Source organism: Thunnus albacares, chromosome 18, assembly GCF_914725855.1.
Source record: "Thunnus albacares chromosome 18, fThuAlb1.1, whole genome shotgun sequence".
NCBI classification, from domain to species: Eukaryota; Metazoa; Chordata; class Actinopteri; order Scombriformes; family Scombridae; genus Thunnus; species Thunnus albacares.
The window spans coordinates 735,001-761,294 of NC_058123.1; the positions used below are offsets into that span (position 1 = coordinate 735,001).

General features: G+C 39.6%; 1 protein-coding gene across 5 annotated transcripts in view; it reads left to right on the forward strand.

Annotated features, from left to right (window-relative positions):
* Nucleotides 1–276: 276 nt before the first annotated feature.
* The window catches only part of myo5b (myosin VB), a 57,933-nt gene continuing 31,915 nt past the window's right edge, over nucleotides 277–26,294 (forward strand). For 3 of the 5 annotated variants that reach the window (XR_006398758.1, XM_044333096.1, XM_044333097.1), the window contains exons 1-7: nucleotides 277–389; nucleotides 20,418–20,528; nucleotides 21,791–21,962; nucleotides 23,054–23,198; nucleotides 25,019–25,175; nucleotides 25,277–25,420; nucleotides 25,699–25,780. Coding sequence is in view for 4 of the 5 variants with exons in the window: in XM_044333096.1 (XP_044189031.1) it covers nucleotides 360–389; nucleotides 20,418–20,528; nucleotides 21,791–21,962; nucleotides 23,054–23,198; nucleotides 25,019–25,175; nucleotides 25,277–25,420; nucleotides 25,699–25,780 (841 nt within the window). In the remaining variant the exon portion in view is untranslated. Of the gene's footprint in view, nucleotides 390–4,292; nucleotides 4,641–7,102; nucleotides 7,139–20,417; nucleotides 20,529–21,790; nucleotides 21,963–23,053; nucleotides 23,199–25,018; nucleotides 25,176–25,276; nucleotides 25,421–25,698; nucleotides 25,781–26,294 lie in introns of those variants that run through there. The other 2 variants (XM_044333098.1, XM_044333099.1) reach the window with 2 other exon arrangements.

Here is a 26,294-nt window from a genome sequence, read left to right on the forward strand (position 1 = left end):
TGAGCTACGCTGCCAGAACAGAAGGAGTTTAAAGTTCCCTTCTGTTTAAGAAGCTATTTGTTCTCGTGGCTTCACGGTTGTGGCAGGATGATAATAGCTGCTGTGGGTGGACCGGCGTCTCGTCACAGTCGTCAGCAGGTAAACAGCTCATACCTGCAGAGGGAGTGGTTTTGGGAGTGGACGCTGATTACCTGATGTAAGAATCAGAGATTTGCTCAGACAGGTCTGAATGATCCTGCTTCCCACAGTCAGTCAGTCAGCTGATCTAACGCTGCACACACACACACACACAATGATCCCGAGCTTCTTCTAACAGGAGAACTACCTGCAGATGAGGATCTATTGATTCACCCGAGAGGATGGCCGGCGATTATCACCCTTATTCCAAGGTAGGAGCTGTTTTTATCACTCTGTAACAGTCGTACTGTCTGTTACAGCACATGTATCCTGTCAGAGGCGACAGCAGTCATCTGCAGGTTAATGTTCAAGTCAAAGAACATTTCTTTATAACACTATCAGCAAGTTACACAACCGCAGATAAGACTCCTCTCAGAGGACCTTGTTACTCTGAACATGTTTAACACAGACGTGCTGGAAGAAATATTCAAATACTTAAAATATACTTCATTACTTTACTGGAGTATTTCCATGTGATGCTACTTTCTACATTTCAGAGGGAAATATTGTACTTTCTACTCCACTACATTTATTTGACAGCTTTAGTTACTTTTCAGATGAAGATTTGACACAATGGATAATATAACAAGCTTTTAAAATACAACACATTGTTAAAGATGAAACCAGTGGTTTCCAACCTTTTTGTCTTTTGACGTCTTACAAAAAGCAGTGTGTAGTCGGGGTCACATTTCACATGTCTATGAGTTGTTAACAGCTCCACCAAATAGTGATTTTTCCCTCTAAACTTCTCACATGCTTTCATTTCAATAAATGTTCAAATGATCCAATATTTCAGCAAAAATCAAAGATTAGAGAAAAAGTCCAAAAACTGAAAACAGATTTGTGTATCAGAACTTTGTTTTTTCTTCTTTCCTCTCCCATTAATCATCTCACCACCCCTCAGATTTATCTGCTGACCCTTTGGAGGGGCCCGACCCCTAGGTTGGGAACCACTGGACTAAACTAGCTAACTGTATATAAAGTAGTGTAAACTAGCTCCACCTCCAGCAGCTACAACAGTAACATGCTGCTCTAACACTGATGCTTCACTATTAATAATCTAATGATGTCATATATAATAATATATCAGTCAGAGGGACCAAACCACTACTTTTACTGCAATACTTTAACTACATCAAGCTCATAATACTTATGTACTTTTACTGCAATACTTTAACTACATCAAGCTCATAATACTTATGTACTTTTACTGCAATACTTTAACTACATCAAGCTCATAATACTTATGTACTTTTACTGCAATACTTTAACTACATCAAGCTCATAATACTATGTACTTTTACTGTATTGGTACTTTTAAAAGTTGCAGCTGGTTGATGTTGAGATCATTTGAACAGTTTCATATATTGTTAATTAGTTCATCTATAAATGAATTCCTATAAAAGTTTGTTGAAGATTATAAGAGACTTGAAGACAGTTTCCAGTGTTTCACCACAACGGGCAAAAAAATTAATAAATGTCAGAAGAAATAAATAAAGTTTATACAGCCAGTATTAATCAAACTCCAGTGAGTTAGTATCATACTTCCATAAAGTTGAATGACTCACAACAAATCAGTGCAGCAGGTGGAGACATCCTGACTTTTAGTCCAAAAAAACACCAGATCCTACATTTCCCATAATGCACCTGCAGGTAAAGCCACGTCTTTGTTTCAAACTCCACACCTGCAGTTTGTAACGCAGCCTGAATGTTAGAGGTTTATTTTCTCAGAACTTTAAACATGGATGACGGGGTGATGACAGGAAATGGAAAAGAAACATAAACATATAAATATAGAAACATAAATATAAATTAAAAAAAACATGAAAAACATGACGGTAATAAAAGAATTAAGACAATAAAAGAGTCTGATATGTGTAGAGGAACTTTACTTACAGGTTAGAAAACAACAACAATAATTTGTCCAAAAATGATTTCATGGTGTTAAACTGTATAAAGACTTTATGTTGTGTAATTTGAACACATTAACAAAATAAAACAAATATAATAAAAACTAATAAAGTAATAAAACTCTCTACAGTCTGCAGTGACTCCACTACATTCATAAAAGAAGTGAAATCATAATTCAGAGAGTTTTTCATATCAATGTGTGGAAACGAGAACCAGAGAATGAGAATCAGTTGGGTTTATATCATTTCCTGATGACATCACTATGACATCATCAGCAGCAGACGGAAACTGATATAATAATAAAAAAATAAAACAACCAACCTCTCAACCTGTAGAGATACGATCAGGGATCTTTGAAACTGGTGTCGTTGGTTGTTTAATCCGGTTTAAACTGGTCAGAAATAAAAAATTTAAAAAAAAACATAACAGTGAGAACATTCGTCTCTGGCGTCATCACGTCGTACGCTCACGTCACAAGTTGATGATGTCATCAGCTACGTGCGGCGTGAGAGGGCGCCTTGTGTAGTTCAAATAACTTCTGGAGTGATAAGAAATATTTTGTTCATGTTTCTACATTCAGAATCGTTTTGGATCGACATGTTTTGTTTATTTTAGTAAAATTTGAAACACGTCTGATTTTTGCTTTTTTTTTAAAATTTAAGACACAATTTCAACACTTTTGTCATCATGATGGTTTATTGGCTTAAACAACCTTTTAGATGAGGTTGTACAGATTTTTAGGGATATGAAGCATTTAAAGATACAACAGGAAATGACATCACAACAAACATAAATACCAGTATAGCACTGGTGGAGCTTTTCTCTCAGCGCTTCATCAGGTTCATGACAACATGCAAACACAGTTAATGTAGTAATGAGTGATGGCGTACAGGTGTGTAAAAATATGCTCGATCACCCGAGACAATCAATGTCTCGATCAATCAACATGCATAAATATCACAGAGAAACACGCTGGAAATAATTAGACTGCTCCACCCATAAACCAGCGTTTCTGGTTCTTCTGGACGGTGATGTTCTTCTTCTTCTTCTTCTTCTTCTTCTTCTTCTTCTTCTCGGTGCTGAGTTTGTTTTCAAAGCGTCTCTGAGTTCACCTTAAATCTCAGGTTAACCTGTGACATCACAACTAGTTTGGAGCCAATCGTGTTCCAGTATTCAACCGACAGGAGCGTGATGTGGAGACTCGAAGCCTCCAGAGAACAAACACTGAGACGTCACAGTGAGGGAGGAAACGTCCGGTTGAACTTTTGTTGTGGAAAAAGCAGATTATTTATATGTTTGGAAGAAGATCTTCAGTAATCAGTGTGCAGAACACGTGCACATCTGTCATGTCCAGGACATTTACAGGCTCCACACTCCAAACCAGCTGGGGGCAGCGTTACACCAGACAGTTGAGGTGTCCATTAAGCTACGCTACGCTAATCAATAACGCATCATCAGTGCTCTGTTAGCTAGCAAACTAGGTAACGAGGACTGAGTATGATATCAACATCAACTCAGTGCTAACGAGACGGAGCATTTAAGAGTCACATTAGTTTGTGATGTGTTGTCTTCTGTTAGAGAGCATCTGCAGACGTTTGCTGGAATAAATCAAAGAATAATAAATTAAGAGATGCAAACCAGCCGATATCTCTGCGACACAACACACAGACGTCTTTGAAATAAACTCAAAACTGTTATTTCTTCACATTCTGGTGATCATTTTAGTTCATTTTTTAATATTTTAAACTGAAATTCATACATAATTCTTGCATATTGCACCTTTAAGGAAAATTTGATAAAAAATGACGGAAAATAAAATTGACATTAAAAAAAATTAAAGAAAATTTAAAAAAGAAAGAAAGAAAGCAATTAATATCTTAAATATGTGAATAAAGTAATAATAATAATGATAATAAAGTAAAATAAAAAAATAGGCTAAATACAAAAAAGAAAAATAGACAATATAGAAAATATAAAAATATAAAAATAATAATAATAATAATAATAATAATAATAATAATATCCTCCGACCCCTCAGACTTATGTTGAGACCCTTTGTGGGCCCCGAGCCTCATGCTGGGAACCAGTGATGTGTGTGTGTGTGTGTGTGTGTGTGTGTGTGTGTGTGTGTGTGTGTACAGTAGAAACCTGGCTGTCCTCCAGGAAGCAGACCGGGCTGTGTGAGAGTAACTCCCCGCCGTCAGGAAGTACACGGACGGCCGCCGTGTTATCGAACCGCCGCTGGTTTCTGACGTTATTCGTGGTCGTTTCACGTGTTTATTCACGGTTTCCTCGCGTGTCTTCGAGCGCGTGTAAACTACAGAAACACCGCGGACTGGATTATCGGAGGGAACACCGGAGAAACTGACCGAAACTCCTGCGGGACACCTGCCGCTCCAGCGGGGGGACATGCGCACCAGGAGCTGCGAGGTGTTTCACCTGCTTTAGAGGAAGAAACTCGGACCTGAACAGGATTATTATGGACTCTTAACCTCCGCAGTAGTTTGGGGGAAACGAGCAGGACGATGTCTGTGAACGAGTTGTACACAAAGGTGAGTTCACCTGTGAAACAAACGCACAAACATGATTAAAACAGAGAAGTGGAAGCTACCTGCAGACACTTTAACTCCATTAACAAACTCTGTTCAGCGTATTTTGAACCGAACAGGCCTGAATTCACTCCCGAGTTCATCCGACATCAACCAAACTTCATGTTATTTCAGTCAAACTTACAGTCGTGAGTCACCTGTTCTCTGCACAACCAGGTAGCGTCTGCAGGCAGCGCGGCGGCTGCATTTACAGCCGACAAAAGGACAAATATGATCAACATTACAGCTGTATAGTGGGTTATATATAAGCCGAATGCAGCAGCAGACCGGAAGGAGGTCCTGTATTGAGTTATTTAATGAGACGATGTGCTGATTTGTCATTAGCGACGCTTTAATCTTAATTTATAGTTTTTTGAACGGAGTTCTGCTGCTGACTGGGCGGCAGGTGCAGCAGCCACCTGCAGGCGACAAACTTTACATATTTACAAAATGTGAAAGAAAACTGAGTTTGCTAAACTATAAATGATTTGCATTTATAAATCATACAGGGCAGAGTCAGTACTGTAGTCTGATGGATTGTTAATCAACTAATTTGGGATTAAAAGCCGCTGATCAGGAATTAGTCAAACTGTAGTACATTGATATAAAATAAATCCCCAAAGAGTCTTTTCTGACTTGTTGAATCAATGTTTGTTTTTAGTTTGAGGCTTTGTATTTGTATTATAGTCCAGTATTTCCTGCCTGGAAATCACTCACTGTCAGTATCAGCTGCAAAACACTTGTTATTGAACTGATGCCTTAAAGGGCCATTCCGCTGATTTCACCTTCATGTTGGTTTAACTCACCACACAGCAGGAACTTTATACAACTAACAGTTTCTCAATATGACTCATTTTAAAGCTGCGTTAATATATTCTCTGATGTCAGTCAGTCGTCTTCGTTCACATCACAGGCTGAAAATCTCAAAGTGACTCAGATCTGAATTTTCAGATGTAAAACAAACCAAATCAGATATTGATGTGTTTGCAGATGTGATTCAGACGCTCTGATCGGACTTCATGTGGTTTTTTTAACGTCTCGTTTCTCGCCTGTCGTCATTGTTCGGCGTCGGCGCCTCACAGCTCGCTGACAACAAACATGGAGGAGAACGACAGCGGTGACATCATCCTCATCATCTGTTGTGTCTGCCGACTCCTCAGCAGATAAATCCTGCGTGTCTGCCGGCGGCCGGCGGCCATGTTTCTGATGGGACTGTCGCTCACATCACGTTATTGTTGTATACGTGTGCAGCTGGACGATATCGTCAAAAACAGTTACAACATTTAATACCATCAAAAGTTCCCTTTATGTTTGAGCTGAAATGTTTCAGTTGGATTTGAAGTTTAGGATGAATCATAAACACGTTTATCTACAAACTAAAAGCATCGCTGGCATCAATTCTAACTGGCGTCATGATTTACTAGTAAAATATGAGACTTCTTCTCATCAGTTATTATCATACAGAGCAGCGACAGAATCAAATATCATGATATGAATAAGATATCGATGTAGTGACAGTAACGCAGGGATGAGTGAAAGGAAGGATGTGTGAAGATGTATCGCTCAAAGGAAGAGCTGGCGAAGTTCTTATTTTGAAGACGTTTATTAGACGATGGCCATCGGGTCCATTCCATATACAAAGATGGTCTGGGTAACGTACCACTGTCGGTGCACAACTCAGGGTTACCATAGGTTCTCCATGGGCACTAATTCACTTAGGGCCATCCATCAAGTGATTGACAGCTACCTCACAACATATTATGTGTCACAACATACCACATCTGGAACAGTTCCAATCTTGACCATGGACCCATTATTTGTATTTAAAAGGTCCCCCCCAGAAGGGCTATACCATATTACCTAAAATGACATGCAGATTATGGAATGTTTATGTCACATGTCCAACACCCAAAATCAGTAAAATACATATGGTCAGATAAAAGTCATACTAACAATGAGTACTGGTGCTTTCACAAAATATAATGAATAATATACTATAATATACGAAATAATCATCATAATGAGGATATAATTAGTGCTGTAGTCTGCTGGTCGATTAGTTGGTCGATATGTTCTCGTCCAACTAAATTTTCATTGGTCGAATAATCTCCGTGTTATTTTTATAAGGAGAAGTGCTACATCAACAGCTTTCCAGGATTAATCCATTATTTCCTGTGAGTGTGTGTTTTCACAACTTTGAACTGCCCAACCTGATGGAGCCTGCTAGGTCTAACTAGACTCAACGGTTACTGAACGGTTACTGAATCAGCGTTTCTCCTGTAATAATACCAACGAACCCCCGCCAGGCCAAAAGATATTTTTAATGCCAAAAATAACGCTAAATATCGGTAGCGTAACTGTGTTGAGGAATAGGGCAGCGGGGTATGTTTGCGTAGCGAGCGGGGAAAGAGCGGCGGGAAAGTGACGGTGGATGCGAGCGGAGCAGAGGAAAAGGGTTAACGGTAAGTCTTCAGTCTGGCAGTAAATGTACAGAACAGACTACAGTTTAACAGTTAATAAATGCTAAAAAGTCACGTCTGCTGTTTCCCCAAGTGCTGCTAAAGTGAAGCAGGTTAGCTGCAAAGTTAGCAACAATAGGTTAGCATAACCGGAAAACGGAGAAACGTGAGTTCACTGTGCACTCTGTCCCTCTGGTAACTGGTGGTAATGGGTGTAATGGTTATAACGGTGGGTGATGTCGGTGTGTTTGCATGTATTTATCACGGTTATCACTCTGCTCTTCATCCAGCTTTATAAATCTGAACTGCCTCCAAATCACTGATGTCACGTGACCTCATCTGGTGCAGATGTTTGAAACTCCTCGTGCTCGTTCATTTTTTTTCTCCTTGTTTTGGCCCCACGTGTGTCAGTTACGTCACTCCGTTGCTGAAGTCTGAGTGATTGATCTGCAACTAACGATTATTTTCATCATCAGTTAATCTGTGGATTATTTTCTCGATTAATCGATTAGTTGTTTGGTCCATAAAATGTGGATCAGTGTTTCCAGAGTCCAAGATGACGTCATCAGAGACTAAAGAAACAGAAAATATTCACATTGAAGAAGCTTCAAAAATGACTGAAACTAAACAGATGAATTTTCTATTGATCGACTATTGATCCAGTCAGACATCTCTCTATAAATATTCTACATGATACTAACAGATGTTATTGAAACTCGTCACAGCTGCAGGAGCCTCCACTGAACAACACTGAATAGTTGCTGATTCATTCTGTTAATTGATGAAGTGATTAATTGTTTTTGAACTGTTGGTTGAACAAAACAAGACACATGAACACCTGATGGACATTAATCAATACCTTTGCAGCCCATCATTAATCCATTAATCAAGAAAATAATCACCACATGAACCGATAATAACAGTAATAATTATTTATTAATACACTGCTGATCAAGTCATCTGTCAAATCTTTACAGTTATGAATATTGTTATTAATCTAATAGGAACGTTTCATGGATCAGTTAAAACATTAAAGTTGGCACCGTGATAAAAGCACCTTTTATAATAGTGAGGTGTGTTTATCTGAGCTGTTTGTTTGTGAGTGTTTGTGGTCACACTGATGACGTTCAGACACACCTCCGTCTTTAAATAGCTGCTCAGACGAGTCACATGACCTCAGCGATTAAACCGCATCTTCATGTTTGTAGTTTAATTACATCTCATGTTGAAACGACTTCTTCTGGACTTCTGCAGATATTCAACATGTTTTCTCTTTTCTGTTTGAAGAATCTTCCATGTGATTAAAACTGGAGACTCTGTTTGACAGATTTATTTGATAAACGATTAATTAAAGTTGTGCAACGATCAGCCGATCAACAGAAATATTAATTAACAACTATTTTTATAATCGATTAATCGTTCTGAGTCAGATTCTCTGTTTCCAGCTGGTTAAATGTGGATATTTTCTGGTTTCTTTGGTGTCTCTGACATGTGAGGATCCACCAGAACACTGATCAATCAATCAGGATGGTAATGATCAGATTGCAGATCTCTGCTCTACTGGCTGCAGATTTGTGAGTTTCGGAGCGTAAACGTCCTGATGGCTTCCGATGGAGATGAAGCGTCTGAGCGTTTATCTGGAGGCAGAGCTTTGATTGAGACAGCGGCTCTGTAATCCTCCTGCTGGACTCTGTAGTCCGCATCATTAAGTAGGGCCACTTAAATCCTCTTCACCCCCTGTGAGACTGAATAATCCAGAGCTGCAGGCGGCAGCTTCAATCCCGCCGCTCCATCTGTTTCCTGCCGCCAGTCTGCTGAGTCATGGATTCATCTGAGCTGCTTTCCTGTATGAATGATCAGACCGGATCCAGGATCCAGGATCCAGTGACTCTGATAAACCTGCAGATATCACTCGCTTATTGATTACTGATTATTGATTATCTGCAGTTTATCTGGAGGTTTTCAGGCTGAATGAATCAATAATGAAAATAACGATTAGCAGTGAGGCTAAAGTGAACCTGCAGAGTGTGTGTGTGTGTGAGTGTGCGAGTGTGTGTGTGTGTGTGTGTTTGTGTGCGAGTGTTTGTGCGTGCATGTGTGAGTGTGTGTGTGAGTGTGTGTGTGTGTGTGCGAGTGTTTGTGCGTGCATGTGTGAGTGTGTGTGTGTGTGTGCGAGTGTGTGTGTGTGTGTGCGAGTGTTTGTGCGTGCATGTGTGCGTGCATGTGTGAATGTGTGTGTGTGTGTGTGTTTGTGTGCGAGTGTGTGTGTGAGTGTGTTTGTGTGTGTGTGTGTGTGTGTGTGAGTGTGTGTGTGTGTGCGTGCGTGTGTGTGTGTGTGTGTGTGTGCTGCAGCAGGAATGTTTGAATCAGAGTCAGGTTTTGGTTCTTGCAGAGCTGGATTATCCTGAAACACCAGAGAGCCCCTCTGTGTGTGTGTGTGTGTGTGTGTGTGTGTGTGTGGGGGGGGTCATTCAGTTTATTCTCATAGAAAAACTTCATATTACAGTGAACTGAATGTTTCTTACGTCTCTCACTACTGTACATAATACAGAAGACATGATATACAGACTGTCAGCTGATCCAGTTAAATGTTTCCATACTGGTCGCAGCTGTAAGTCCAGATGTTTCCTTCTTCACTGGGAACTTCATCTTCATCACACTGTGTACGTTGAACACTGGACCACGATTGGCTCAGAACTAGTTGTGATGTCATAAACCTGCAGTTTGAGTCGAGAACAAACAAACTGCACAAAGAAGAATAAAAACACTTGTTTATTATTATTATCATTATTATTATTATTATTATTATTATTATCATTATTATTATTATTATTATTATTATTATTATTATTATTATTAGTGGAGGAGAAACAACTAATCAGTTCTCTAAATAGTTGATGATGTGTTGATTGATTAATGGATCAATACTTTAGGAGGTCGGGGTGGTGGATGATCAGCAGGAAAATAATCAGCAACTACTCTGATAATTGATTCATCAGTTTCAGTTTCAGCTTCTCCTGCTTCGTCTTTGAGTTTCTGAAACATTTAACATATATCATATTTTATAATATTATAATATTTTATAATATTTTTGATCCTGTTTGGATCTTCGTTGGTCAGAATGTTGACAAACTAACAAACACTGATATTGATGCACCTGAAACACCTGAGACATGAAATCATAAAAGCTCCGTATCAATAAAATGTCTTATTATTATTATTATTATTATTATTATTTCCTCTCGTCGTACACGTGACAGCAGATGATGTAGAAAAAGAATCAAAGTTGTTACAAAATCTGACGTCTGAGAATCTGAAACCATCAAATGTTTGACGTAAAAATGACACAATAGATCGATCAGTAAAATATTAACCTGTTAATTGTCTTACAATCCACTAATCAATGAATCAATCACAGTTCATTGTACAGAAAATATCATCTGATAGAAATTCAGATTATGAAGATGATGATGATGAAGCTGGTATTAAATATTATTCTAAAAGGTCTTCAAGTCTCAGTAACTCTGAATCAATCAATTAAATGAAGGCAACTAATGATCAATATCTTTGATCAGTTAAACTTTGAATGTGAAGAAGTTGAGTTTATCATCATGTGAGACAAAGAGAAGCAGTGAATCCTCAGTAATGACTGAAGCGGTTAATCAATAATCAATAATAGCTGTTGAGGCCGGTGTGTATCTGGTTTCCTGCTGCTGTCACTTTCAGGTCAAAGTTTCCTCGACAGGCGGCGTCCCGACTTCCTGTCGGACACACCCAGCCTTCGCCTGGAGGCCGATGATGTCATCGTGCTGACACATGGCTGGGCGGAGCCTCAGCAGCGCCTCACCTGTGCAGAGTGACTAGGGAGAGAGAGAGAGAGAGAGAGAGAGAGAGAGAGGGGGAGAGACAGAGAGAGACAGAGAGAGAGAGAGAGAGAGAGAGAGACAGAGAGACAGAGAGAGAGAGAGAGAGAGAGAGAGAGAGACAGAGAGAGAGAGACAGAGAGAGAGAGAGGGGGAGAGAGACAGAGAGAGACAGAGAGAGAGACAGAAAGACAGAGAGAGAGTCACAGCAGCCGTCAGGACCTAATCAATCAGCTGATTGACAGAAAATTAATCTGCAACTAATCTGATCATCAGATAAACACTTTCACTCATTTTTAAAGTGAAAATATTTTCTGGTTTCAGCGTCTCCAATGAGAGAGTTTGATGTTTGTCTTTGTGGTACATGAGAGCACAGCTGCAACTATTGATCATTTATCAATTAATCAATTCCTCACAACTGTAAGATCTTTTATTACATGTACATGTAATAAAAACAGAATGAATCCCAAATCATAACAGCAATACTTCCTCCTTTTTACAATTTCAACATTCCTATACGGCTGTAACTAATGATTATGTTTCATTATCAATACATCTGATGGTTATTTTCATTAATTCATTGATTGATCAGCGGATCCATTAAATGTCTGAGTAAGATGTTAATAGTCAGATATTCAGTTTATGATCAGACCAGAATCAGATCATTTTGCCTTTTTCTGTAAAAACTGACAAACGATTGATTATCAGATGAATTTCCTGTCGATTGATTAACGGTTGATCAATGATCAGATGTACAGCTGATCATCACTGACTCTGAGTTTGTTGGTTTCAGGCGTATTTGACCTTTTTAAGAACAGGTTTGTTGTTCTGCAGCAGGTTTAACGTTGTTCCTGTCTGTCAGACAAACCTGCACAACAACTTCTGCTCTGCCGTTAGGCTCGTTTCCACCCCTCCCTCCTAATACCCCCCCCCCCTCCTCCTCCTCCTCCTCTTCCTCCCCCCCCTCCTCCTCCTCCTCCTCCTCTTCCTCCCAGACACCAGCTCCTGCTGCAGGCTTTTTATACTTTGTTCTCTCTGCTTTGTTCTGGGATTAATTGACCGTAAACCAAACTCCTCCCCCTGTCAGAGAGAGTCTGTCTGCTCATGTTGAAGCTTTACTTTATATTATATCACATTACATCATGTTATATCACATTATATCACGTTATATCAAGTTATATTACATTATATCATGTTATATCACATTATATCACGTTATATCACGTTATATTACATTATATCACGTTATATTACATGACAGCATGTACATGGAGCTGCAGTAAGACAGATACTCTGTATATAAAGAGTTTGGAGGGTGTGTGTGTGTGTGTGTGTGTGTGTGTGTGTGTGTGTTGTAACGTAAGCTGCTAACGTTAGCATGTCTGTCTAATAGCTACTGCTGAGTCCAGAGTTAGCCGTCGTTAGCTCTGATAGTTTGTAGTTACAGTTTTTCTTCTCATATTTTTTCAGTTTTAAAATCACCTTCTTTTTAGTTTTGGGCTTGAAATCACCATAGAATCAGTTCACTTTGATTCAAAGCTTCATTCAGTTCCATTAAATTAATACAAATATTGATTAAAGCTCCTCTCAGTTTATTCTGGGAAACTAAAAGACAGCAGCTGTTGATTCATTATAGTTTTCTGAAGGAGTCCTGACAGTCCTGTAAACTGCTGCAGGTCCAAAACCTCCACGTTACTTTTTAACTGAATACAGGCTTCTTATGCAAATTGATTTATTTTAGACAATAGCTTATGGTCATCTATTAATATCTCATGTTTGCCTCCATCACCTTCCTAGAAACTCTGCTCCCACACACAGTTTCCTCTGTGTCGTCAGTTTGAGATGGTGCGTTTCCTGTGTGTTTTCAGTGTGTTTTCAGTGTGTTTTCAGTGCGTTTCCTGTATGTTTTCTGTGTTTTCAGTGCGTTTTCAGTGTGTTTTCAGTGCGTTTTCAGTGTGTTTTCAGTGCGTTTCCTGTGCGTTTTCAGTGTGTTTTCTGTATGTTTCAAGTGTGTTTTCTGTGTGTTTTCTGTATGTTTCGAGTGTGTTTTCAGTGTGTTTTCTGTGCGTTTTCTGTGCGTTTTCAGTGTGTTTTCAGTGTGTTTTCAGTGTGTTTTCTGTGCGTTTTCAGTGTGTTTTCAGTGTGTTTTCAGTGTGTTTTCAGTGTGTTTTCTGTGCGTTTTCAGTGTGTTTTCAGTGCGTTTTCTGTGTGTTTTCAGTGCGTTTCCTGTGCGTTTTCTGTATGTTTCAAGAATGTTTTCTGTGCGTTTTCTGTATGTTTCGAGTGTGTTTTCAGTGTGTTTCCAGTGTGTTTTCAGTGCGTTTTCTGCGTTTTCTGTGTGTTTTCAGTGCGTTTCCTGTGCGTTTTCTGTATGTTTCAAGTGTGTTTTCTGTGCGTTTTCTGTATGTTTCAAGTGCGTTTTCTGTGCGTTTTCTGTATGTTTCAAGTGCGTTTTCAGTGTGTTTTCTGTGTTTCGAGTGTGTTTTCAGTGTGTTTTCTGTATGTTTCAAGTGCATTTTCTGTGTGTTTTCAGTGTGTTTTCTGTGTGTTTCAAGTGCGTTTTCTGTGTGTTTTCTGTGTGCTTTCAGTGCGTTTTCTGTGTGTTTTCTGTATGTTTCAAGTGTGTTTTCTGTGTGTTTTCTGTGTGTTTTCAGTGTGTTTTCTGTGTGTTTTCAGTGTGTTTTCAGTGTGTTTTCTGTATGTTTCAAGTGCGTTTTCTGTGTGTTTTCAGTGTGTTTTCAGTGTGTTTTCTGTATGTTTCAAGTGTGTTTTCTGTGTGTTTTCAGTGTGTTTTCAGTGTGTTTTCTGTGTGTTTTCAGTGTGTTTTCAGTGTGTTTTCTGTATGTTTCAAGTGTGTTTTCTGTGTGTTTTCAGTGTGTTTTCAGTGTGTTTTCTGTATGTTTTGAGTGTGTTTTCAGTGTGTTTTCTGTATGTTTCAAGTGCGTTTTCTGTATGTTTTCTGTATGTTTTGAGTGTGTTTTCAGTGCGTTTTCTGTATGTTTTCTGTATGTTTTGAGTGTGTTTTCTGTGCGTTTTCTGTGTGTTTTCAGTGTGTTTTCTGTATGTTTCAAGTGCGTTTTCTGTATGTTTCAAGTGCGTTTTCTGTATGTTTTCTGTATGTTTCGAGTGCGTTTTCTGTGCGTTTTCTGTGTGTTTTCAGTGTGTTTTCTGTGTGTTTCGAGTGTGTTTTCTGTGTGTTTTCAGTGTGTTTTCAGTGTGTTTTCTGTATGTTTCGAGTGCGTTTTCTGTGCGTTTTCTGTGTGTTTTCAGTGTGTTTTCAGTGTGTTTTCTGTGTGTTTCGAGTGTGTTTTCTGTGTGTTTTCAGTGCGTTTTCTGTGTGTTTTCTGTATGTTTCAAGTGCGTTTTCAGTGTGTTTTCTGTATGTTTCAAGTGCGTTTTCTGTGTGTTTTCTGTATGTTTCAAGTGTGTTTTCTGTGTGTTTTCAGTGTGTTTTCTGTATGTTTTGAGTGTGTTTTCAGTGTGTTTTCTGTATGTTTCAAGTGCGTTTTCTGTATGTTTTGAGTGTGTTTTCAGTGTGTTTTCTGTATGTTTCAAGTGCGTTTTCTGTATGTTTTCTGTGTGTTTTCTGTGTGTTTCGAGTGTGTTTTCTGTGTGTTTTCAGTGCGTTTTCTGTGTGTTTTCTGTATGTTTCAAGTGTGTTTTCTGTGTGTTTCGAGTGTGTTTTCTGTGTGTTTTCAGTGCGTTTTCTGTGTGTTTTCTGTATGTTTCAAGTGTGTTTTCTGTGTGTTTTCAGTGTGTTTTCAGTGTGTTTTCTGTGTGTTTTCAGTGTGTTTTCAGTGTGTTTTCAGTGTGTTTTCTGTGTGTTTTCAGTGTGTTTTCTGTGCGTTTTCTGTGTGTTTTCTGTGTGTTTTCTGTGTGTTTTCAGTGCGTTTTCAGTGTGTTTTCTGTGTGTTTTGTGTGTTTTCAGTGCGTTTCCTGTGCGTTTTCAGTGCGTTTTCAGTGCGTTTTCTGTGTGTTTTGTGTGTGTTTTCAGTGCGTTTTCCTGTGTGTTTTGTGTGTGTTTTCAGTGCGTTTTCAGTGTGTTTTCTGTGTGTTTTCTGTGTTTTCAGTGCGTTTTCTGTGTGTTTTCAGTGTGTTTTCTGTGTGTTTTCTGTGTGTTTTCAGTGCGTTTTCAGTGTGTTTTGTGTGCGTTTTGTGTGCTTTGTGTATTGACGGTGTTTCCTCTCAGGCGTCTCTGTCCTCATTACTGTGTGTGTTTCCTGCTGAGATGCTCTACATGCAGACGACATGCTGCTCAGTCATTGGACGGTTTCTGACCGTGTCCCAGATAAACACACAACAGACATGATGGAGGTCATATTATAACAGAGGGCCTCTCTAATTGGCTGCACTGGAACATGAACACACAGAAATGTGAAATATTTGTATATTTACAGACGTCATCAGATATCTGTTTCCAGGCCGAGTGTGAGAGGCAACAGCTTTATTTAGCTTTAAATCATTTTATTAATGAGTCGAGTGTCTGAACTGTGTCTTCATCTCAATCAGAGCTGCAACCAACACTTATTCATCATCCGTTCATCTGCTGCTGATCCTCTCAATGATTGGAGTTCATTATTGATTTATAAAATGTCAGAAAATAGTGAAAAGTTCCGACATTGTTTCTGACACATATCTCTTCCTCTAACTACTCTGCTTCTACTTGAAAAGGATTCGTTAATTAAGTCACCGCAATCTAAAAAACGAACTTTTTACAACAAGTCGTAACGAGAAATTTAAAATCTCTGTAATTGATCACAGATCAGAGGTGAAAAATTCAATTTGGTGCAAAAGATCAAAGAAGGAGTGAACAGAAAAATGGTTAAAGGTTGAATATATTTATCTTAACATCAGAACAATATAAATAGTAATAAAGCAGCTGCTCATGTAGAAGCAGGTGGATCTAGTAGGTGTCTGGCTGCTGATGAAGAGGAACGTCTTTATTCTGCTCTCTGATTGCACAGGAAACATTTGATGCTTGTTTGTGACCTCAGAGAGGAGGCAGGTATGCAAACCGAGCCTCAAAACATTCAAATGGTCGGTTTGTAGAGTCGAGACAGACGAGGACACGTTGATGCTCATCGTGGAGATAACACTGTAATGGGAAATTGTTGATCACTCAATAAACACACAAAGAGAGCATTGTCAGGTTATGAACTAGTGTAATCAAATAATACAATCAGAAGTTTAATGCATCATAGTTCTGGAGACAAAGATACCACCTAGCTATCTTTTCTTTGTCTGAAAGGTTAACCAGTCCCTTAAATACTACTCGTACAGAATTTAAGACATCTGTTTACTAACCTTACAGGTCAGCAACCCTCAGATAGAAACATAAGTCAAAAGTTCAGCTAACCTAGGAACAGACTTTCTTCACGACCATATATGACAGTACATAAGCACCAAGTAACATCACAAAATAACATCACTACTATATTAAATTAAGGACAAACCACACTATCCTCTAAAGCTGATCAGTTTTACACATAAACATCTACATAACTACAGTTTATCTTATCACTGGCTCAGGTAAAGGTATAACAGAATAAACTGAACTGTTAGACACACAACTGCCTCATCTTACACAGCAAAGAACTAAGTTTAGAATAGACACAGCACACACAAACTAACACTAAACTGAACTGAAACACTGTCTGAAACATGTATGATATATTGAAGAAATACATCAAATGATAACCTGTTATTCAGTTTTCTTTTACAACACCCTTCACTTTTCCAGCAGTTGGAGAAACTACAGACTGTATTAACTGACACACTGGAGTCTGTACTGCACATTTACTACCAGACTGACATCTTCCTGCAAACCTTCTGCTCCGCTTGCATTCACCGTCGGTTTCTCAGCTGCTCGCTCTCTCACTCGCTATGCAAACATATTACCCACTACCGTATTCCTTAACGGAGCTACGCTGCCATTGGTTTCCCAGGTAACGACCCAGAGGTTGACTCAGGTATCAGAGCAGCGCTGCACAGAGGCTCCCAGACGCTGTTGATTTCCTAATGAATGGATATCTGGTTTTATTTTGGCCTTGTGGGGTTCTTGTTGTTATAATTACTGGAGAAACACTGATTCAGTAAATGTTGAGGTACCGTTGAGTACAGTTAGACCCAGCAGGCTCCATCAGGTTGGACGAGTTCAAAGTTGTGAAAACAGGTAATTTGTTAGTCTGTCCCCCCCGCCGCAGGAAATAATGGATTAATCCTGGAAAGCTGTTGATGAAAGTAACTCGGAGATTATTCGACCAATGAGAATTTGGTCGGACGAGAGCATATCGATCAACTAATGGATCAGGAGACTACAGCTCTACTTCTTGGATGGCGTCTGTCGAGGTTGACTTCCTGTCTGAGGAGTTTCCACAGATAATCCCTTGCTGTGTCTTCTGTTATCGGTCGTACGGCTCCTCCTCTACCTCCAAACATCTGCTGCAGCTGTTTGGCTTCTGTTCAGCAGCCTGCTGATGATCCTCTACCTTCTCACAGTCTGCTTTCTGCTCGTTCAGTTAATTCCTCGCCATGTGAAGCCATGTTGCATCAGACACAACCCAGAACACAACCCAGAACCAGACACAACCCAGATCACAACCCAGAACCAGACACAACCCAGAACACAACCCAGAACCAGACACAACCCAGAACACAACCCAGAACACAACCCAGAACCAGACACAACCCAGAACACAACCCAGAACCAGACACAACCCAGAACACAACCCAGAACACAACCCAGAACACAACCCAGAACCAGACACAACCCAGATCACAACCCAGAACCAGACACAACCCAGAACACAACCCAGAACCAGACACAACCCAGAACACAACCCAGAACACAACCCAGAACCAGACACAACCCAGAACACAACCCAGAACACAACCCAGAACACAACCCAGAACACAACCCAGAACACAACCCAGAACCAGAGCTGCAACCAACGATCATTTTCATTGTCGATTGTTTTCTCAATGAATCAATCAGTTGTTTGGTCTATAACGTCAGAATCAGTGTTTCCCAAAGACGACTTCAGTTTACTGTCACGGAGGATTAAAGAAACCAGAAAATATTCACATTCAAGAAGCTGAAACCAGAGAAATTTGACATTTTTTAATCAATGATCAGAATAGTTGGTGATAAATTTCATAGTTGGCAACTAATCGATTAATAAACTTAATCGTTGCAGCTTTAATGTTCAGGTTCTTTTATGATCTTGTTCCTGCAATCAGCAGTTAATTATGACTCATGAACGTTGCACTGAGGTTGTATTTTGGTTTGTAATGTAGTTTATCTGATATGTTTGATTTTAATGATACATGAGATCAAATACTTCACCTTCAAAATAAAACAGTTATTGTAAGATGACATCATTCTGAGTCATTAATACTTTAGTGATATTGTTTGTTTATATACTATATATAAACAACAATAAAACAAACAGAATATTCTATAAACACACTGAGACATTAGTAATAAAGTTGGTTCAGCGTGTTGATCAAATCTGTGTTTTACATTCAGGTGAGCAGCGGGTCACTTCCTGTCTGCAGGTAAATGATTAGTGGCCTCCCCGCTGGTGTAAAACATACTGGGATTTACTGGTTTACCACCATCACGTCCAGTGTTTCCTTCCACCTCCTTCCTGTCTGAGGTGTAACGGCAGCTGAAAACATCAGATGTGTGTAGTGATGATGAGGAGGCTGTGACCTTCATCATATCAACACATGAAACTAACTGCAGCTCGTTAAATAAAACAGGTTTGGTCTTTATCGTGAGCAGCCAGTCGTGTGTGTGTGTGTGTGTGTGTGTGTGTGTGTGTGTGTGTGTGTAGTCTGTCATAGGCTACTTTCAGGGACTTTATTTCAGACTTTGGACCAGTAAATTGGGGACGGCTTGTACAACTGGGGACGATTGCTGTGTCCCAATCTAGTAAAAAGTAGATAATTGGGTGAGTGGTTAAGGTTAGGTTTAGTTTAAGTCTCCAGGAAATGAATGCAAGTCTATGTAATGTCCCCAGAAGTGACCTATGACAACGTGTGTGTGTTAGATTTGCATTAAAGCCGGTGATTTCATGTCTCAGGTACCGAACTGACTGTTTGAATGTTTTTATGTCTCACATGTGACTGAATGTTCAGATTAAACAGTTCTGTTAACTTCCTCCTTTATGTCGCTGCGATCGACAGTTTGGAGGAAGTTAAACCTGCTTCGAGCCTCCGATAAACAACAAAACCACCTCAAACCCTCATAATATCATTCAGTTTACTGTCATAAAGACTAAAGAAACCAGAAAATATTCACATTTAAGAAGCTGGTATGACAGCTCTGAACTCTGAAATACATTTCATTCATACCTCAGAGAAACCTGATGAAAGCAACAAATGTTCTTAAATCAGCGGTACGTCGTGCTCGGTGAGAGTGAACGTGTCGGTATCGGAGCTTCTTGCGTGAGTCAGAATATTGATCGCTGTTGGTTTCAGGCTGTTAATCAGAGTCCTGCTGTGCTGGTTTAATGTGGAGTTTATGAATCAGTTGTTCTGTTCTGACTCAGTTCATCTGCTCTCAGATCAGTTTATTATCAGAACGAATGTAAAACAAAGGCTGAAGAAGCTCCGCTCGTCTCACAAACCGTCTCACATCTCTACTTCTAGTTTATTAACACTCGAGACTGACGGAGACATATTTGATCACTAATATTTCAACAGGAGCTTAGAATATAATTTATAATATAACTTATTTGCTGTAGAATAGAAGTTAAAATATATATAATTTTTTGTCTAAACGAAGCCAAAATATTTAGTTTTCACTTCCACTTCCTGGAACCAGGGAGCCAGGATGTTATAGAACCAGGGAGCCCACTTCATGACTCTACACACGAATACTTTATTTTAATGGAGAACATCTTCACACTCCCAGTTAAAAGGCAGCGTTGGAGCAGGATGGAGGACGGTCTGTTCTGCTGTAATTTCCACATTAATGATAATCAGTGAAGACTAATGAAGCCTTTGATCAGGATGGAAACGTCTTTATCTACAGAAGCAGATAAAACTTGTGAGAGAAAGTTGTAATTAGATCTCATTACTGTGAGAGAGAGAAAACTAACAGGGAACCTACAGCAGGAACCAGGAACAGGTTCATTCTTCTGCTTAACAGCTCGACACAGAACAACACAAACACTTTAAATAAAGAAATAAGAAAATGTAACTATCAGGTTCATATTTCTGTACAAGAAGTGACAGCAAACTCACATTTTAGAGCCAAACATGCAAATATTTGGAGTGAGTGAATTAAAATCATCAGTTTGAGTCCCGTTAATATCAACAGAGAAGTGAAATACTATGTTTGTGTTTGTTGTGCTGTTTGTTCATCTCTTTATCATTCTGTCTGTTAACGGACCTGATTGTGTTTGTTTCAGTTCACTCGGGTTTGGATCCCCGACCCTGAAGATGTGTGGAAGGCTGCAGAGATCACCAGAGACTACAAGGAGGGAGAGTCGGTCCTGCACCTCAAACTGGAGGATGAAACGGTATTTACTGTCCTGTCTACATACGTGTTACACACTCGCTATTCACAAATTCACTGACTTCAAAAAGACGTTCATGTCAGAACATATTAATCTCTGTGTCTATTGTCAGTTTTTGCAATTTGCATTAAATGTTATTGATGAACTATTATGATTTTGAGGAATTATACATCAAAAACACTGAAAACAACAACTCGGTGTCATGGCAGTTTGTGAGATAAAGATTGAATCTATAGATTTGTGTACATGGACACAGACTTTCCATTTGTTTTGGTGACATTCAGCCGGACTTTCAGACTGATGTGTTTTAGTTTGAAGTATCTTTCATGCAGCATGTCGAGACTCAGAAACATCACTGTTAAACAATAATGTTTTATGATGTGACAACACTGTGGTTAAGGTCTGGTGAGGTTTGGGTTAAAATGATCATTTGAAATGTTGTTTAAAGTTACTACGTCCTTAAAGTTAGGCAACCTTCGTCACCATGGCAACAGTAAACACCACAACAATCATAGTTATGTTTTTTAAAAACTGTTCCGACTCGCGGTTGGAAACGGGAAGTGAACAGCGGATAAACCATCCACCTGACGGTGTGTTGTTGTGTACTGACGGTGTGTTGTTGTGTACTGACGGTGTGTTGTTGTGTACTGACGGTGTGTTGTGTACTGACGGTGTGTTGTGTACTGACGGTGTGTTGTTGTGTGCTGACGGTGTGTTGTGTACTGACGGTGTGTTGTGTACTGACGGTGTGTTGTGTACTGACGGTGTGTTGTGTACTGACAGTGTGTTGTTGTGTACTGACGGTGTGTTGTTGTGTACTGACAGTGTGTTGTTGTGTGCTGACGGTGTGTTGTTGTGTACTGACGGTGTGTTGTTGTGTGCTGACGGTGTGTTGTGTACTGACGGTGTGTTGTGTACTGACAGTGTGTTGTTGTGTACTGACGGTGTGTTGTTGTGTACTGACGGTGTGTTGTGTACTGACAGTGTGTTGTTGTGTACTGACGGTGTGTTGTTGTGTACTGACGGTGTGTTGTGTGCTGACGGTGTGTTGTTGTGTACTGACGGTGTGTTGTGTACTGACGGTGTGTTGTGTGCTGACGGTGTGTTGTTGTGTGCTGACGGTGTGTTGTTGTGTACTGACGGTGTGTTGTGTACTGACGGTGTGTTGTTGTGTACTGACGGTGTGTTGTTGTGTACTGACGGTGTGTTGTTGTGTACTGACGGTGTGTTGTTGTGTACTGACGGTGTGTTGTGTCCTGTCTCAGCCTCTGGAGTACCCCGTGGGTCAGAAGAGTAACCCTCTGCCGTTCCTCCGTAACCCCGACATCCTGGTGGGAGAGAACGACCTCACAGCTCTCAGCTACCTGCATGAACCGGCCGTCCTGCACAACCTCCGAGTTCGCTTCCTGGAGTCCAACAACATCTACACCTACTGCGGTCAGTACTGCAGTCAGTCAGTACTGCAGTTAGTCAGTCAGTCAGTCAGTACTGCAGTCAGTCAGTACTGCAGTCAGTCAGTACTGCAGTTAGTCAGTACTGCAGTTAGTCAGTCAGTCAGTCAGTACTGCAGTCAGTCAGTACTGCAGTTAGTCAGTCAGTCAGTCAGTACTGCAGTCAGTCAGTACTGCAGTTAGTCAGTCAGTCAGTACTGCAGTTAGTCAGTCAGTCAGTCAGTACTGCAGTCAGTCAGTACTGTAGTCAGTCAGTCAGTACTGCAGTCAGTCAGTCAGTCAGTACTGCAGTCAGTCAGTACTGTAGTCAGTCAGTCAGTACTGCAGTCAGTCAGTCAGTCAGTACTACAGTCAGTCAGTACTGAAGTCAGTCAGTCAGTACTGTAGTCAGTCAGTACTGCAGTTAGTCAGTACTGCAGTCAGTCAGTCAATACTACAGTCAGCCAGTCAGTACTGAAGTCAGTCAGTTAGTACTGCAGTCAGTCAGTCAGTACTGCAGTCAGTCAGTCAATACTACAGTCAGTCAGTCAGTACTGAAGTCAGTCAGTTAGTACTGCAGTCAGTCAGTCAGTACTGCAGTCAGTCAGTACTGCAGTCAGTCAGTCAGTCAGTACTGCAGTCAGTCAGTACTGCAGTCAGTCAGTCAGTCAGTACTGCAGTCAGTCAGTACTGCAGTCAGTCAGTACTGCAGTCAGGCAGTCAGTCAGTCCTACAGTCAGTCAGTCAGCCAGTCAGTACTGCAGTTAGTCAGTCAGTCAGTCAGTACTTTAGTCAGTCAGTCAGTCAGTACTGCAGTCAGTCAGTACTGCAGTCAGTCAGTCAGTCAGTCAGTACTGCAGTCAGTCAGTACTGCAGTTAGTCAGTACTGCAGTTAGTCAGGCAGTCAGTCAGTCCTACAGTCAGTCAGTCAGTCAGTCAGTCAGTCAGTACTGCAGTCAGTCAGTCAGTCAGTACTGCAGTCAGTCAGTACTGCAGTTAGTCAGTCAGTCAGTCAGTACTTTAGTCAGTCAGTCAGTCAGTACTGCAGTCAGTCAGTGTGTTGTTGTGACTGTTGGTGTATTTCTGATCTGTGTTCAGGGATCGTGCTGGTCGCCATCAACCCGTATGAGCAGCTGCAGATTTATGGCGAGGAGGTGATCAACGCCTACACCGGGCAGAACATGGGCGACATGGACCCTCACATATTCGCTGTGGCAGAGGAAGCGTACAAGCAGATGGCCAGGTCAGTCAGTCAGTACTGCGGTCAGTACTGAGCTCAACAACAGTACAACAATAACAACATGACTGCAGTCTGTAGTTTACGTGTGACTTCAGACTCACAGCATTAATAAGTGACGGGGTCACTGCACTGAGCTGAATATATACGGTATGAATCCTGCTGGAGAAGGTAAATGTTTCCTGTGATATTTCTGTAGCTGGTGGAGGTGGATAATTACAGTGTTCATGTGAAACCTTCTTCATCCTTTATCTGATTTCACTTGTAATTACAGTCTGAACATCACGACTCGCTGCTCCAGCTGCTGGATTAACACCGTATTAATGTTAGATTCTTCACATCAGTGCAGAATGAAGCAGCAATATTTAAACAGGTTCCATCACACACATCTATAGTTTCATTATTCATATTAAATATTAAAGTGCATCCTTGGTTCCTGTTGTTAAATCCTTTAGTTTACAGTCCTGGTTGTTATAATATATTTATGGACTTTATAGTTTATTTATGATGGAGTTTTAGAGCCGCTGTTATAATCTCATCATCTGAATAAAGTTTGAATATTTAGAGATTTTAATACTCAGTCATAATAACAGACGAGAGCAACAGTAACACAACATTTAGTTGTCAGAGTAGCTTTTCTTGTTTATTCCTGAAATAATATCACTGTTTCACAATATTACAACCTTTCTTGTATCTTTATTTACTTCTTTTTATGACTTTTTCTCTGTACTATTATATCAAAACACTACGACTTTCTTCTCTAAATATTTTATCTTTTGTCTTATGATATTATGACTTTTATCTAAAAATGTCGCAACTTATTTCACAACATATGATTACTTTTTTGTAAAATTATGATTTTTCTTGAAATATTATTTTTATTATATATTTTTATTTTTGTCTTATTCAAAAATAAAGACAACTTTTCCTCATAATATTATAACTGTATTAAAGACATTGTATTACTTTTTGTTAAAATTATAACTTAATAATATTTTCATGTAATATTATCACTACATTCATGAAATATTACAAGTTTTTAGTAATATTATGACCTTTACTGTAAATATTCAGGTGATGGTTATGATATACTACAACTTTTTATTCACAACATTACTTATTACTCGTAAAATCTCTCGTCTACTCGTTATTTTATGTCAAAATTTTGCAACTTTTTAAACTTTATATCACTTTATTCATGATGTAATATTATGACCTTGTCTTGAAATATTATTACTTTATTTATTACAACTTTTCTTAAAATTACAACTTATTAAGACTCAACGCCACATTCTTCTTATATAATTATTTATACTTATTTATACTTATTTATACTTATTATCTTATATAATTATTATCTGGAAAACATTTTCTTACAATTTATTTCTGTAAACAATTTGACTTTATTCTAGAAATCTTTTTATTCTTAAACTCTGTTGTAGCTTTAATGAGTTTATCATATAAACATGTCTAATAAAGTAGAGTCGTGTATGTGTGTGTGTACTGTGTGTGTGTGTGTGTGTGTCTGTACTGTGTGTGTGTGTGTGTGTGTGTGTGTCTTGTATTGTGATTATTGATCAGCAGCTGATCATGCAGTGTAACGTCCTGTATGATATGTTTTACTAACATTAATATTCTCTTATTATTATTAATAACTTTGTCATTTTAAACCTTCAGTCTGACTTCATAACATCCTTCTACAGATGAAAAGCTGTGGTGCGTTCACAGCAACGTTTATTACGCAGCGATGTTAAATAAATAAATAAATAAATAAAGGTAAATAAAATGAGAAGGTGAACCTCTCTTCCTCTGTGGTTTCTCTGCAGAGATGAGAGGAATCAGTCCATCATAGTGAGCGGAGAGTCTGGAGCAGGAAAGACGGTTTCTGCCAAGTACGCCATGCGTTTCTTCGCCACGGTGGGCGGCTCAGCTAACGACACTAACGTGGAGGAGAAAGTTCTTGCCTCCAGCCCCATCATGGAGGTCAGTTTGACGTTTTGGGGATTAATATAAGTTGCTTTGATGCAGCTCTAACTCACTAACATGTGAAACGATATTGATTATTTTCTCTCCGTGTCCTCCAGGCGATCGGAAACGCTAAAACCACTCGAAACGACAACAGCAGCCGCTTCGGGAAATACATCCAGATCGTCTTCAGTCGACACTATCACATCATCGGGGCCAACATGCGCACGTACCTGCTGGAGAAGTCTCGGGTTGTTTTTCAGGTCAGCGTGACGTCTAGAGCTGCAACCATCGCTCAATTTAATCCATTAGTCGATCAACGGAAAATTAATTTCCAACTGGATGATAATCAATTAGTTTTAAGTCATTTTTTTAAGAAACAAAATGCAAAAATTCTCTGATTCAGCTTCTTAACTGTGAATATTTCCTGGTTTCTGAATTGAAAATAACTGACAGACTAATCAATGAAAATATTAGTGAGCTGCAGCTCAGCGATGTCACGTTTTCTAAATGTGTTTGATTGTTGCCGTTTGTTCGACAGGCTGAAGACGAGAGGAATTACCACATATTCTACCAGCTGTGTGCTTCGTCCACTCTGCCAGAGTTCAACGACCTCAGCCTCAGTGAGTCTCATCGTCCCTTCTCTTCACACATCTGAACCTCAGGATCCACTGAATGTTTCTGTTTGGGGTCTTTTCTCTGCGTTCGTACGAGTACAATCCAATAAACTCTCTGAACGTCACAGACGTGTGAATCTGGTTTCAGCCTGATTGATGAAGGTCAGCTGTTCACGAGCATCATCATCAGCATCATCGATAAATATCCGTATAAGTCGACCTGTTCCGACGTGTTTGTGGGCGAGTTTCATTCACAAAAACGTTCCCAAAGAGTGAAAAGAAGAACTCAGGTAGAGGTGACTGAGCTGCAGGTGATGATGTCACACTGCTAGAACGGAGGATGTTCAACTAGTGAACTGTAGAAGATGTCACAACACTTCAATGTGTGACCTGCACATATTAAAATGAACATATTTAATCTGCAGATTCATTCAGATTCCTAAAGAGAATTCCAGATATGGAAAATGAGAAACAAGTTGTGTTTAATAACTCGTACACGCCGCTAAAGAACACATCCGTC